This window comes from Fukomys damarensis, unplaced genomic scaffold (genome assembly GCF_012274545.1).
Source record: "Fukomys damarensis isolate Sample0158 unplaced genomic scaffold, DMR_v1.0_HiC HiC_scaffold_17, whole genome shotgun sequence".
NCBI lineage: Eukaryota > Metazoa > Chordata > Mammalia > Rodentia > Bathyergidae > Fukomys > Fukomys damarensis.
The window spans coordinates 23,914,462-23,929,371 of NW_022900929.1; the positions used below are offsets into that span (position 1 = coordinate 23,914,462).

The window sequence follows — 14,910 nt, forward strand, 5'->3', positions numbered from 1 at the left end:
ACACACACACACACACACACACACACACACACATATATAAATTGAATTTTGGGAAACTTCAACGGTGCTGCCAACTTTGGAAAACGTCATCCCAATTTACTGTGTTGACATGGCATTGTACAGAAATGGACAATCATATTGGTCTAGAAATGTTAATTTATTTTTATTTATTTTTTCCCTGTGTACAGGGGTAACACATCATACTAAATATGTAAGGTCATATCTATGTGGGTTTGATTACAGAAACTAATAAAGTATTCTCTAAATAATGAAAAAAGAATAAGATAAAACTATAAGAGTGAGAAGCAATTTAAATATGTTCAGGGACCATTTTCATCTCCAGAATTAAGGATTATTTTGATGTTACATCATTGCCTTTTCTCTTTTACTTTCCTTTTTAGTTTTATTTTAGGATTCCCTATTTTTAATGTTCATACAGAGATTTCTTTAACTGAAATACCGAATAGTTTCTTTGGTGTGAAAAACTATAATAGTACACAGGATCCTAATGAGACAATTAATAATGTGAAATAGGAAGTAAAGGGCTAAAGGTGTAAGGAAAGTGGGAAGGGTGGGGGAGAGGTAATAAGGGAGAGGAAAAAAATATGAGAAACTGAAAAAATGGAAGTAAAGTGTTTGTAAATGGGGAGGGGAGGAGGGGGTGAAGGGAGGGCAGGGACAAGGGGAAAAATGAGAATCAAGACCTATTATGTAAAGGTACAGAATCCCAATGATGAATGTAATTGTATTGTATACCTAGATTGTACCAATAACCTCAATAAAAAGAAAAGAAAAAATAAATAAATAAATAAATAAAAAGGGCTAGTAATGTAGCTCAACGCAAAGACCCTGGGTTAATGCCCAGTGACACACAGACAAACAGACACACATGCACACGAGATGGGCCTTTGGTGGTGCCCTTACTGATTCCTTATAAAAGAAGCCTGAGATAGAGAGAGAGAGAGACCACTGCCCTGCAGGGACAAGTAGCACCATCTAAGGGCAGAGCAGGCCCTCAGCAGATGCTGCATCTGCCTGACCCTTGACTTCTAGTCTCCAGAACCGAGAGGCCACTTACTGTGATTCCACGCTACCCAGTTTATGGCTTTTCTACAGCAGCCCAGTCATTGTAAAAGGTCATTAAAATTGGCTACTGGAACTGCATTTTGAAACCACTATAATCCCAAGCTCTTAAAATTTTTCTCTTTTTTAATTTTAAAAGACACTACACTCATTTTCTTTTGAAAACAAAATTGAAGCCTCCGTAATTGTGACACTGCAGTTTCACTTTGCTTTTGTTAAATCCAGACAAAACTAAATGTGGCCTCAGCCAGAGTCATGTCACCTCTATGAACTTCACATACCACAGTCCTTAGGAGACTTCATTTGAAAAAAGGATCATCCCATTGCTAAGAGGAGTCTGAAAGCAAATGGTCTATATGATAAAATTCGAGGTCTTCAATATAAACCCTAAGCCCCAAGCCTGGTCTCCTCTCGGGCCTTATTTCTCATTCTTACTGCCTAGAAACAAACCTTCCTGCAACAGCAAACTGACTGTATTTCCCCACAAAGACCATAGTTTCTCATCTTTGTTAATTTGCTCACATTGTACTTCCTAATGACTACTGCCTGGTGGTTTGGTTTTACAGTGGACCCTCAGGTTATGACTGGCCTGGCATTTACCAACTTTGGTTGTGACCAGAATTTCAGTTTTAACTTATGAATGCTGGCCCCTGGTGTTTCCAGATGGTCTCAGATACAGATTTAACCTGAAAGAGCTCTGGAAGGAACACTGCAGCATCCTTTCCTAGGTGGGGTTCACAGAGAAATCCCGGGCCAACGTCTCTAAGGACACTGAGATCTGCCTGCACACAGAAGAGAGACTTTGAAGGCTGCGGAGCCTGCAACTGACCAACTTGGGTTACAAACAGCCCTTGTGAAAGAACTAAGTTTGTAAGTCAAGGGCCCACTGTATTTTTAAAATTATATTAGCCAATGAGAAACAAATACCATATTCTGTCCCAAGTGGGGCTATGCCAAGCAACTTCCACTTGTGGGGTGGAGGGTCCTCCACAGGTCTGGAGTCCCTGGCGTGGGCCAGCATCCTGGTCACAGGAGAACCTCCACCTAACCTCTTCCCCAGGAACCACAGACCAGAGCCAGAGAGCCAGGCTGCTCCTACGAGGAGTGGCTTGGGGACCGCCCACCTGGCAAAGGGAGAGCAAATGTGTCTAGATGGCCAAGCAAGGACACCCTTCTTTATCCAGTCTCCAGCTGATGGGCAATTGAGCCATTTCCAAATTTTAGCTATTACAAACTGTGCTGCTATAAACATGGGTGAGCATATATCGCTGTGGTATGAATCTTTAAATTCTCTTGCGAAGATACCCAGCAGAGGCATAGCTAGGTCAAAGAGGGTCTCTAATTCTAGTTGTTTGAGGTATCTCCATATTGATTTCCACAGTGGTTGCACCAGTCTGCACTCCCACCAACAATAGAGAAGGGTTCCTTTCTCCCTACAACCCTGCCAGCATGTTATTGGTTGATTTATTGATAGCAGCCATTCTTTGTAGGGTGAGGTGGAATCTCAGTATTGTTTTCATCTGTATCTCTCGAATGACCCGTGATGGTGAACATTTTTTCATGTAGATATTTGCTGCTTTTCTTTGTCTGAGAAATGTCTGTTCATTTCAGATGCCCGTTTTTGAATTTTGTCTTTATATTTGGGGGGGTTGATTTTTTTAACACTTGATCTTAGCCAAAAGGCCCAGAAGCAATTTGGGGGTCTGATTTTTTTGAGTTTATATATTCTAGATAGTAGACCTTTGAGGAACAGTTGGTAAAATTTTTTCCCAGATTGTGGGTTGTCTCTTAGCTCTGCTTGTGAGTTCTCTGGCAATGCAGAGACTTTTTAAAAAGATGAGATCCCAATTGTTGATTCTTTGTGCTAGTTCCTGTGCTAGTGAGGATTTGTTCATAATGTCTTTTCCTATGCCAATATCTTCAAGAGTTCTTGCTAAATTATCTTTCAGCAAGTTTAGTGTTTCTGTTTTAATATTTAGATCTTTAATCCACTTGGATTTTAGTTTAGTGCATGGTGAAAGATACGGGTCTAGTTTTAATCTCTGACAAGTTGAAATTCATTTTTTTCAACACCATTTATTAAAGAGGCTATCTTTCCTCCAGTGAGGGTGTTTAGTTCCTCTGTCAAAGATGAGGTAGCTGAGTATGTCTGGAGTTATTTCTGCATTTTCTAATCTGTTGCACTGATCCTAGGGTCTGTTTCTTTGCCAGCACTATGTTATTCTTACCACAGTAGGTTTGTAGTATAGTTTCAAGTTGGGGATTGTGATACCCTGTTATGTCTCTGTTGCCTAGAATTGCTTTTGCTATTCTAGGTCTCTCCTGATTCCAAATGAATTTTTGGATTGTTTTCTCTAGTTCTGTGAAATATACTGTTGATATTTCAATAGAGATTGTATTGAATCTGTATAGCAGTTTTGGAAGTATGGCCATTTTCACTATATTGATTCTTCCTACCCAGGAACAAAGGATGTCTTTCCATTTTCTTATATCCTCTTCAATCTCTGTATTCAGAGTGTTGCAGTTCTCAACATAAAGAACTTTCATTTCCTTTGTTAGATTGATTCCTAGATATTTCTTTTTTTTGGATGCTCTTGTGAAAGGTATTATTTCCCTAATTTCACTCTCAGTGAGTATGTTATTTGTGTACAAAAAGGCTATTGAGTTTTGAGTATTTACCTTGTAGCCAGCTACTTAACTGGATCTGTTGATTAAGTCTAGAAGTCTTTTGGCAGTTTTTTGGGTCTTCTATATAGAGTATCATATTACCCTCTGTATTCTGTTTGCCAGTATCTTACTGAGGATTTTTACATCTATGTTCATTAGGGAGAATGGCCTATAATTCCCTTTTTAGGTTGAGTCTTTCCCTGGTTTTAGAATCAAAGTAACACTTGCGCCCAGGAATGAATCTGGAAGTATTGCTTCTCTTTCAATTTCATTGAAAAGTTTAAAGAGTAGTGGCAATAGTTCTCTAAATGTCTCGTAGAATCCAGCAGTGAAGCCATCAGGTTCTGGGCTTTTCTTTGTTGGTAAATTTTTAATTACATTTTCAATTTCACTTATTGTAACTGGGGTGTTTAGAATTTTTATATCTTGTTCATTCAACTTTGGTAATTCATATACATCTAGAAATCTGTCCATTTCTTCTATGTTCTGCATTTCATTAGACTACAGGTTCTCAAAGTAAGTATTAATGATACTCTGAATTTCTTCTGAATCTGTTGTGACTTCACCAATTTCATTCCTAATTGCATGAATTTGAGACTTCTCTTTCTTTTTTTTGAAAAAATTGGCTAAGGGTTTATCAATGTTATTTATTCTTTCAAAAAACCAACTCTGATTCATTGATTTTTTTGTGTATCATTCTCTTAGTCTCTATTGCATTGATTTATGCTCTGATCTTTATAATTTCTTCCCTTGTATGAGTTTTGGATTTCTCTTGCTCTTCTTTTTCTAGGAGCTTAAGATTCACTATTATTTATTTGAGCTTGCTCTGTTTTCCTAGTGTGGGCATTCACTGCTATGAATTTCCCATGTAAAACTGCTTTCAGTGTATCTTATAGATTTCTGTATGTTGTACTGGCATTGTCATTAAATTGTAAAAACTGTCTAATTTCTGCTGTGACCCGTCGGTTGTTCAAGAGAGTGTTACTCAACCTCCATGTTTGTGAAGTTCTATGGTTTCTTAGGTTATCGATCTCCAGTTTAACTGCACTATGGTCTGATAGTATACATGGGATAACTTCAATTCCTTTGCATTTAAACATGTTCAATGAGCTAGAATGTGCTCTGTTTTGGAAAATGACCCATGTGCAGCCTAAAAGAATGTATTTTCCTATTTTGTGGGGTGGAACACTCCATAGACATCTATGAAGTCCATTTGTGCAAAATCTTGGTTTGGTTTTAGTATTTCATTGTTGATTTTTAGTCTAGATAATCTGTCTATTTGTGACAAATGGGGTATTGCAGTCCCCCACTACAGTTGTATTAGTGCTTATTTGGTGTTTCGTGTCCCTTAATATTTGTTTTGTATAGTTGGGGACATTAATGTTTGGTGCACGTATGTTTATGATTGTCATCTCTTTCTGTTCAATTTTTCCCTTTACAAGGATATAGTGACCTTGTCTTTCTTAATTAGTTTTGGTTTGAAATTTACATTGTCTGCAAATAAGATAGCTACCCCTGCTTTTTTCCAGGTTCCTGATGCATGGAGAACTGCTTTCCTTCCTTTTACTTTCAGTCTATGAATTTCTTTTTAAGTAGGTGTGTTTCTTGTATACAGCATATTGTTGGATTTTACTTCTTAATCCATTCTGCCAGTCTATTTCTTTATATTCTTTTTTATTTTTGGTACTGGGATCGAACTCAGGCCCTTGTGCTTGTGAGACAGGCACCGGAACCACTGAGCTAAATCCCCAACCCTGCAGGTCTATTTCTTTTGATTGGTAAATTGAGGCCATTGATATTGATGGTTATAACTGATATGTACTGACTTATCATTGCCATGTTATTTTCCTGTTGTTGGTTCTTTTTTATTTCTCTCTCCCTTTAAATTCTTGCCTATTGGATTTGCTCTGTTGGGCCTAATGGAGTTGGACCTTCATTGTCTTTTTCTAGGATATTTTAAAAAATTGTTTGGAGTGCTGGTTTGGTATTCATGAAGTTTCTCAGGTGTTCTTTGTCATGAAAGTATCTTATTTCTCTATTAATTTTGAAAGATAGTTTTGCAGGATACATCAGCCTGTGTTGGAGTTTGTTTTCTTTTAAAGCTTGAAATACCTCACTCCAGGCTCTCCTTGACTTGAAGGCTTATGTTGAAAAGTCTGTGTGATTCTGATGGGCTTTCTTTTAGATGTAATTTGTTTCTTTTCTCTAATTGCTTGTAGTATTTTGTACTTCTGCTGGGTTTCCATGATCTTGATTAGTATATGTCCAGGTGTAGACTTTTTTTTTTTTTTTTTTGGTTTTTTTGGTTTTTTTGGTTTTTTGAGACAGGTTCTCACTATGTACTTGAGACTGACCTGGAACTCACTATGTAGCCCAGGCTGGTCTCGAACTCACAGAGATCCTCCTGCCTCAGCCTCCCGAGTGCTGGGATTACAGGTGTGCGCCACCAAGCCCAGCTAGATTTTTTTAAAAAATCGTAACAGTTGGTGTCCTATATGCCTCATTTATCTGTATGTCAGGTTCTTTGCTCTGTTTGGGAAGTTTTCTATCAATAATTCTGTGAACAGTTTCTTTATGTCGTTTGTGCTTTCTCTTGGACTCCTATTTATCTTACATTATTCTCCTTTACATCATCTAGGAGCTGATGGATTGATTTCTCATGGTCCCTTACTATTTTTAAGAGATCTCTCTTTTCATGGTCACTGACTGCCATCCTGTCTTCTATATATGATATGCTGTCTTCGGATTAGGTTAGTCTGCTATGCATACTTTTAACAGAGTTTTTTAATCTCCTGGATATCAGTCTGAACCTGTTTCATGGATTCCATTTCTTTCTTACGTTGGGGCTTCATGGTTTTCATTTCTTTCCTATGTTGAGCATTCATGGCTTCCATCATGGTCCTGAACTCATCTATTTTTTTTTAATCTGTTTCTGTTCTAAAGTTTAAAATCATGCCTTTTATCTGGGAAATTATTTCTGTATTGAATATTTCTACAGCCTCATTCACTGTTTTTTTTACTTCCTGTGCTATCAGTTCAGGTTGTCCAGGTGGTTATCAACTTTTCCATTTTGTTTCCCTCAGAATTTGCCTTTGGTAAGCTAGAAGACTGTGTCTTGTTTAAATTTATTTTCATTTGTATTACTGTTATTGGTATAGTCCTTGGTTTAATTCCTGAGTAGATACTTTGATATTACTTATTGTAGATATCTTTGTTGCTTGTATTTAGAAACCTTAAGAAATGATTGCTTCTCAGGATATCTTCCAGATATAGCTAGTCTTTAGGATTTGAGTCTCAAGTAACTCAGGGGCAATCTCATTTTCATTATATCAGGAAAAATAACTGATCAGATCAATCATAATACTAGCCCAAGTGATACAATCAGCAGCAATGGAATCAAGCATAGCTTGGGAAATGACAATTTGCAGTAGTTATTATCTATCACCTTTAACTGAGTAAAATAAAATGAAATCGAAGACCAAAATATGTTTATAATGAAAAAACTGATCAATATAGTAACTTTACACTTTGGGATGGGGACTTAGAAGGAGTAAGGCCCTTTTACTATTATTCACGTCTGCTCTAGCTCAGATGAACTTTTATCACCTAGATCTACAGAGAACTGGTCTACTGCCTTCACAAAGGACAAGCAAATAAGTCAGCAGACTCATTCTCTAATAATTTCAAGAAAAAAAAAGTTATATTTATAAAATTTTTCTAGAATATTTCAATTAGAGCTACTACAGTTCAGATAATCCTAATTAGCATACCATTAATTCTCCAGGCTTTTAAAGAGAGCATACTTTTTTTTTTTTTTTTTTTTTTTTTGTGCTGGGGATTGAACTTAGGTCCTTGCACTTGCAAGGCAGGCAGCGGAACCACTAAGCTAAATCCTTAGCCCAAGAGCTCATAACTTTTGTTTTGTTTTGTTTTTTGGGGTTTTTTTGGTACCAGGGATGGAACTCAAATTCTTGCCCTTGCAGGGTGGCAGCAGAACCATGGAGCTACGTCCCTGGCTCATAACTTTTAGTGAATAGTCATTCTCTTGATTTGCTTGTAATACTCTTGTTTTCCTTAAATTTTAGAAAATCTTCAAGTATATGTATAGTTATCATTCTCTATTAATCTTATAAAATACAAGAAGTTAAAAATTTCAAAGTGACAAAGATTCTTAGTAACTGCAAACCATAAAAATTCCTGAACCTTCTCCTAGGCCCATCTTTCTTTATAAAATCTACTTCTAGCGAAGAACCCTGATAAGATATTTTAGCAAACTGCTCCCCCATACATAATTGGGTCTCTCTCTCTCTGTCTCTCTCTCTCTCTCTCTCTCTCTCTCTCTCTCTCTCTCTCTCTGTGTGTGAGAGAGATTCCACCCCTCCATGTGGAATCAGGCAACTACGGGTTAACTGTGGTAACTACGTAACTATGCTCTTCATAGAATGTACCTGAGCAGCCATGGCAACTTCTATAATCTGTCACCAAAAGAGCTAAGGGACTCAGAAAGTCCTGCCAGAACTCTGCTCTCCACCTCTCTACTCTTCTGCTTTGTATAAATCCTGCTTGCTCTATTCCCAGGAAAACTCCAATGGAATTAAGCTTCATAGATGTTAAAATAGGTATATAAGGAAGCACAAACTTCTATTCAGGGCTCTCAAGACTGACAAGTCACTCACTGAGCTGCAACTTTATCCATGATGGCACAAAATTGGAAAGAATTCAAAGAGCTACCAAAGGAAGAATGTATAAATTGTGGTTTATGCACTGGAACATCACAGTAATAAAAATGAAGGAATTATAGAGAATTTACATAACGTGGATCAGTGTCACACATGAGACTGAATGAAGGAAGCAGGGCACAGGAGATTACAAATACATGACTGCATTTATATGAAGTTTGAGCGTAAGCAAAGCTAACCCATGGTGACAGAAGTTTGGAATAGTGGCTATTTTGGGGTCGAGAGGATGCTGACAAAAGAAGCATAAAGAAGATTCTTCAGTGCTGGATATGCGTCTGTGAAGTTCATCAAGCTGTATGCTGAATATCTGTTTATTTCCTATGTAAAGGTTAATTTTAAAAATTCATATAGTAGCAAGAATCTTGGAATAAGCACAGGAAGGTTCTGGTCATGGTTCCATGAGGCACAACTGTTGACAAAGCACTTCTTGGTATTAACCTTGAACCACACAAAAAACAACTATCTTTACCAACAGAAGTACCTAAAAATCAAAAATCAGAAGTCACTGTGCTGAATGATAGACACTGAGGCCTGAAACCTGAGGTCTGTGCAAAAAAGGCCTTTCACTGCCTGCAAGTTGGGTTTGCATCAAGTAAATATAAGGCTGGGGGCGTGACTCGGTACTGCCTAGCATGTGCAAGTTCCTGGCTTCAGTCTGTAATATGCAAAACAAGTAAAGGACGTATATAAATGAACAAATGAATTACATAAATGGAAGAATATACTATGAACTGGTAGAAAATTAACCACAAAAAACATGATGTAGGTAAGATTTGGGAGATGTGTGTGTGTGTGTGTGTGTGTGTGTGTGTACACACACACACACACACACACACATGCATATCTTGATTAGCTGAATGTAGAGTAAAAATTAAAAATCATAACTGCTACTTACTTTGACAGAGACACTCCCCCTGCCTTCCCAATCATCTCTTCGTGGTGCAGTACTGAGTGGTTCCAGGGAACATGGAGGAACTTCAAGAGCGTTCTCATCCACCGCTCAGGATGCAGGACGAGCTGCTCATAGTGAACCAACATGCATTTTTTATAACCAACCTCCATACACTGGTTATACATGGTCTCTATGGCACGATTCCATTTGGTCAAACAGTCTCTGTAGCTGTTCAGGTCAAATCCAGCTATAGTAACTTTGCGAGAAATCATTGAGTGGACTGATGCCCGGCCATCTCGGACCATCAGGAGGAACTTGGCATTGGGGAATAATCTAGCAAGGTATGTTAAGGATTTCAGGGCAAACGGATCTTTGTTACATAAATAAGGGGCTGGCTCCCCGTGCTTGACAATGATTTCTAGTAAGAAGGCTTGCATGGCGGAATCCAGCACTTCATCGGTGACGCCGGCCTCGTCCAAGCGGATCTTCTCTTTACTGGACCGTGACCACATCTGCTTCAGGGCCAGGATGCGAGGGATGACCCTTGTTTCCTCTCCACAGCGGATGTCTGGGTGTGCATCCAGCATGGCCCTCATGAGAGTGGTTCCGCTCCGAGGCACACCACCAATAAATATTAAAGGCATATCTTTGTGGTAGGCAAAGGTCTTGTTGGCTTTGAGGTCCAGGCTGGTTCGCACAGTCGTCTTTGCGCTCTCCAGCTTAACGGGCGGGCTCTGTTCCTCTATGCGGTGATGGCACTCCATGGCGTGCTGGCCCAGGTAAAACACAGTCACAGAGCTAATCACCAGACAGGCCAGGAGTAAGTTCTGCTTCAGTTTTCCAACCATTTTGGTGTGGTTATCTTCTTAGTAAACAGATATTGTGCTCGAAATGATTTCCAAAAAAGGTTCAGGCCATGGAGATTCTACTTGAGCAAGATGATCCACACCTACAAAGAAAAGGAAAAAGACCCTTTTACCATTACATTATAATTGTCTACAAATTAGTCATTGGTTACCACCATGGTGCTGCAGCTAGGAAGAAGCTGAAGCGGTCTGGGGTTGATATTTTAGAACATAATACACACAAATATGAGCAAAAGGAAATCAGTATATAATCAGAAACAGCTTTTCTTAATGCAACAAATCTGAAGATTTGTATCTGGAATAGAATGAAAAAAATAAAACTCTCTCAGACAGTCAAGCAGATCTTTCATGCACCCACACATCTAGAGTGTACCCCAAGGTTGATCACTTGCATTCACATTCGCTTCATTGCCTAACAGTCATTATCTCCACATTCTACTCTAAAGAGAAATCATGGAAGAAATACCAGATACAACTTCCCAGTTTCTAATGGAGATTCAATGTATTCACCCCACAATTTAATTTAGGTACCACACACCAGATAGCTAGGCTTGACTGAGGACAAACTTTGAGAAGGACAGCAAGACAGGGACCTCTGCTCTCAGATGCAAAGTCTTTGGCACAGACAGATGGGCAAACACGGACAATGACATGTGACCAATGCCTCAAGAGAAATATGTCAGGGGACAGTGGGCGCACAGTGAATAGGGCCCTGTATGTCCATATGAGGGATCTTGTAAAGCTGTACAGAAACCAAAAGAGAGAGGGAGCCTAGGGGTTTACACCTGCAATCCCAGCTTCAGGAACTGAGGCAGGAAGATGCAAAGTTTGAGACAAGCCTGGGTAACTTAGTGACTCCGTCCCCAAATAAAAAAATTGTAAAGGGCTGGGAACACAGCTCAGTGTTAGAGGGCTTACCCAGCATGTGCAAGGTCCTGGGCTGGCAAATCATTACTAGGGGGAGAAAAAACTAAAAAGAAAACAGCAGGGAATATTGTAAGCCACAGGAATTTACATGCTGAGCACAGACATGAGAGAACCTGGCATGAGCAGGTGATAGGAAGTAGCCTGGGTGAGCACTGAGTAGCCTGTGGCAGCCTTGGTGGGACAGGTAAAATCTACGCACACAGGTGCTCCAAGCTGCAGATACAGGTGGCCAAACCACTGACCACACACTGGGAAGCAGACAGCAACCAAAATACATTTTGATTTTTAAAATTTCCTTGGAATCCTCACAAGTGTGATGGTTAATTTTCTGTCACCTTGACTGGGAGTATTGTAACAACTAGGTGGTCAGTTTGGCCAAACATCGGTCTAATTATTACTGTGAAAGACTTTTTTTTAGGTGTGATGAGTATTTAAATCCAGAGATTTGGAGTCAGGTAGATTCTCCTAGATAATATAGGAGGGCCTCATCCAAAAATTCAGAGAAAACACCAAGGTTTCCCAGAAGAGAAGGACCTCACCTCCAGACTACACACAGAAACGCTGCCTGTTTCTGAGCTGCTGACCTACAGAAATTGGAGTCAAGACACAACAGCTTCCTGACTGCCCTGTGGATTTCAGACTTGCCGGGTCCACAATCACATGAGCCAATTCCTTAAAATCAACCCCAACCCTTGCCTTGCTCTCCTCCACTCTGTGATTCTACACAGGGTGTAGGTTCTGTGTTTCCAGAGAGCCCTAACACACTAAGTACACCTGGGGCAATGGCCGACTAGACTAGAAAAATGCACTCTGGGTGACAGACTTCCAGCTCTGGCCTAGTAAGAATGTAATAGGCCTTGCCATTCCCTAAAGCCATTCCTAAAGCTGATGACACTGACAACCCTTTCAGTGCTCTGGAAATCAAAGGGTTCTAACAGCCTAAGAATCATTCATGCTTGAAAACTGTAAAAGTTGGGGGAAAACCTCTATGTAGGGACACTCCCATCTTGTCACCTACCTACTCAGTAGAGCGGAGGTCCTGCAGGCACGGGCAGGGCAAGGCAAACCATGAGGATGGTTGGGGGCTGGTGCTAGGGTGGAGGGGATTTGCTGCATTGGGGACAGTGCACAGCATATGCCTCCTGCTTGCACAGTCAAGTGATGGACTAGGGAGGAAGCAAGGAAGAAGGAGACCACTTCTGCAGGCTAAAGTTGCAGTCAGGTCCAAAGGAGACATGAAAGGATGTGGTGGTAAAAGTAAAAGCCAGAGCAGATCTGAAAGCAGCCTCAAGTGTGAACACACTCCCTACCCACACCCTGGCAAGCACTAACTGAACCCGACCACTAAACTACAGGAATAGGGGCAGGGGGGACTCCTAGGAGGCTAGGCTTCGAAGTGAAAGTTAACCAAGTATGTGTCTACTTTATTTAAAAGTTGTCTATATATAAACTAGCATAAAGCATGCATATATGTGGGTGTGTGTGTGCATGCGCATTTGTATTTGTGTGTATATGTGACATCAGCACACATCGACATGAAATGTCCACACAAGCCAACCTGGCAGCAACACAAAGTAGGGCACAGATGCAAGGATTTAAATGCAAGCAGGCCCAAAGGAGCTGGGCACCGTAACTGAAATGCTGTAAACCTGGACTGTTGTCAGTTGCACAACTCTAAAATCTAATAAAAATCACTGAGTCATATACTTCCAGCGGGTGAGCTTTACAATGTATAAATCACACCTCAATACAGCTGGTGTTAGAGAACACATTACTAGAAAAATATTTTAATGGTCCCTATAGGATATACCAACCAAGATCTGGCTTTTGTTTATTCGTATATTCAGTTCTGTTGTTACATATTTCGCCCTATTATTGTGTCAAGCAGCACATAAAGTTTCTATCAAGACTCAAGAATCACAAAGTTGCAGTTTAATGAGAAAAAGACTGCCAAGAAAAAAATGTTAAATGAGATAAATGGTATCAAGATGGCACCGAAAGGTCCAAACAGAACAAAACTGTTATTTATAATACAGAAGACACACTTAAGCTGTTATTCCAGTATTCAACTGGAAAAAGAATGGGTAGGAAGAAAAAAACAATGGCAAGAAAAGACAGTAAATAAAAAAACAGAATTGAGATTCAACTCTACTCTAGAACAGTAATATATCTTGGTTGAAGAAACTAAAACCACATTACAAGTACGCACACACACACACACACACACACACACACACACACTATGTAAAAATAAACTCTTGAATTTCCTGGACTGGAAAAGACAGTCAATACAGTTGAGGACCTGTGTTTCAAGCATAACAAAGGAAAAGCCCAACTGGACATACCCTGCAATTTAAATATGTAGGAAATAGTTTTTCAGGCTTCCAGACATGAATCAAAGGACTAAATAACAAACTGGCATTAGATGTCCCTAATATATTAAGTGCTTGTCCTCTGGGGTGTGTGTGTGTGTGTATTCTTTAAATATGCCATAGTGAACACACATTACTTTTCTAAGTGTGAAAGGATAAATCAATATTTTAAAAAGAATAGGAACAATCTGTCTTTTAAAATGGCAGTTAGGCTAGGATTTGAAGAATGAACAGGAGTTAGGCAGTATGAAGGGAAGAGCATTCCAAACAAAAGTAAATGGATATGCCAAAGTGCATATAATGAGAAGGCATTTTAATTTTAAAGCTTTCTAGAAGGAAGAAGTAGGTAGGCCAAGGTAGGGGCAAAGCAGTGGAAAATGGTGATGAGAATTGATATCTTCTGCATCAAGTTCAGGATATGAAATTTTAGGACACATAAAAAATTTCTCAGAGCTTTAGTCTAAAACTTCCCCCTAAAGCCTCATGTGTGGAACAGGCACTATACTCACCAATGAATTCACCTACTGATGAGTTCAGCAGCTGAGTTGCTGTTAGGAGGTGGGGCCTGGCTGGAGGTGGTCTCTGAGGTGTGCCCTGGGAGGGTGGATTCTTGTCCCTACTTCCTCCCTTTGCTCTCTGCTTCCTGGCTGTGATGGGTTGGGAATCTTTCCTCTGCCATGCCATTTCTTCCATGGAGCCAACCAATCATGGAATCCCCTGAAAATCATGAGCCAAATTCTCTTTCTTTAAATTGCTCATGTTGGGTATTTTGTCCCAGCAATGGAAAAGTGCTCAATACAGAGAAGTGGGGGACCACCACCTGCCTTGCAAGTACAAGGTCCTGAGTTCAATCCCTGATACAACACCCCCCCAAAAGAAGAAAAAAAAGAAAAGTGGGGGAATGGAGTACTTGACCATATAGCTCAGAAGTTTTTGGGATTTGTCTGTTTGGAAAAGAACTTTGGAAAAGTTTGAAGAAGCAGGCTAGAGGCCCCCTAGAATGCTATAAACAGTGTGTGATGGGTGATTCTAGTCAGAGCTCAAAGACCAGAATGCTGATAAGAATGTACAGTGAAGGCCAGACTCAGAAGTTTTCATTTGGAAACAAGGACTCTATTGGCAGTTGGACTAGATGCCATGTGTATTAAACTCCAGCAGAAAATTTTTCCTCATTTTGCCCATGTGTTCAGACTGCAAGGGACTGAGATTAAGGGCAATGGACTAACTGATCTAGCACAGGAAATTTTGGAGCAGCCCAACATTCAAGTTATGGCACAGGCACTGCTTGCTGCTTTTAGCCAGATTTATAGGGAGAATCGGGAGCCGAACACAGAGCCAAAAGATACAGAAAGTTTCCAGTTTTG

The 14,910-nt window shown here is 39.8% G+C and overlaps 1 protein-coding gene across 6 annotated transcripts in view; it reads right to left on the reverse strand.

The window, feature by feature from the left end:
• Positions 1-14,910, reverse strand: part of Tpst1 (tyrosylprotein sulfotransferase 1) — a 90,722-nt gene that overhangs the window by 51,077 nt on the left and 24,735 nt on the right. For 4 of the 6 annotated variants that reach the window (XM_010625000.3, XM_010625004.2, XM_010625003.2 and 1 more), the window contains one exon: positions 9,385-10,330. In XM_010625000.3, the coding sequence (XP_010623302.1) occupies positions 9,385-10,229 (845 nt within the window). In that variant the 5' untranslated portion in view covers positions 10,230-10,330. Of the gene's footprint in view, positions 1-9,384; positions 10,331-14,055; positions 14,074-14,910 lie in introns of those variants that run through there. The other 2 variants (XM_010625001.3, XM_010624999.3) reach the window with 1 other exon arrangement.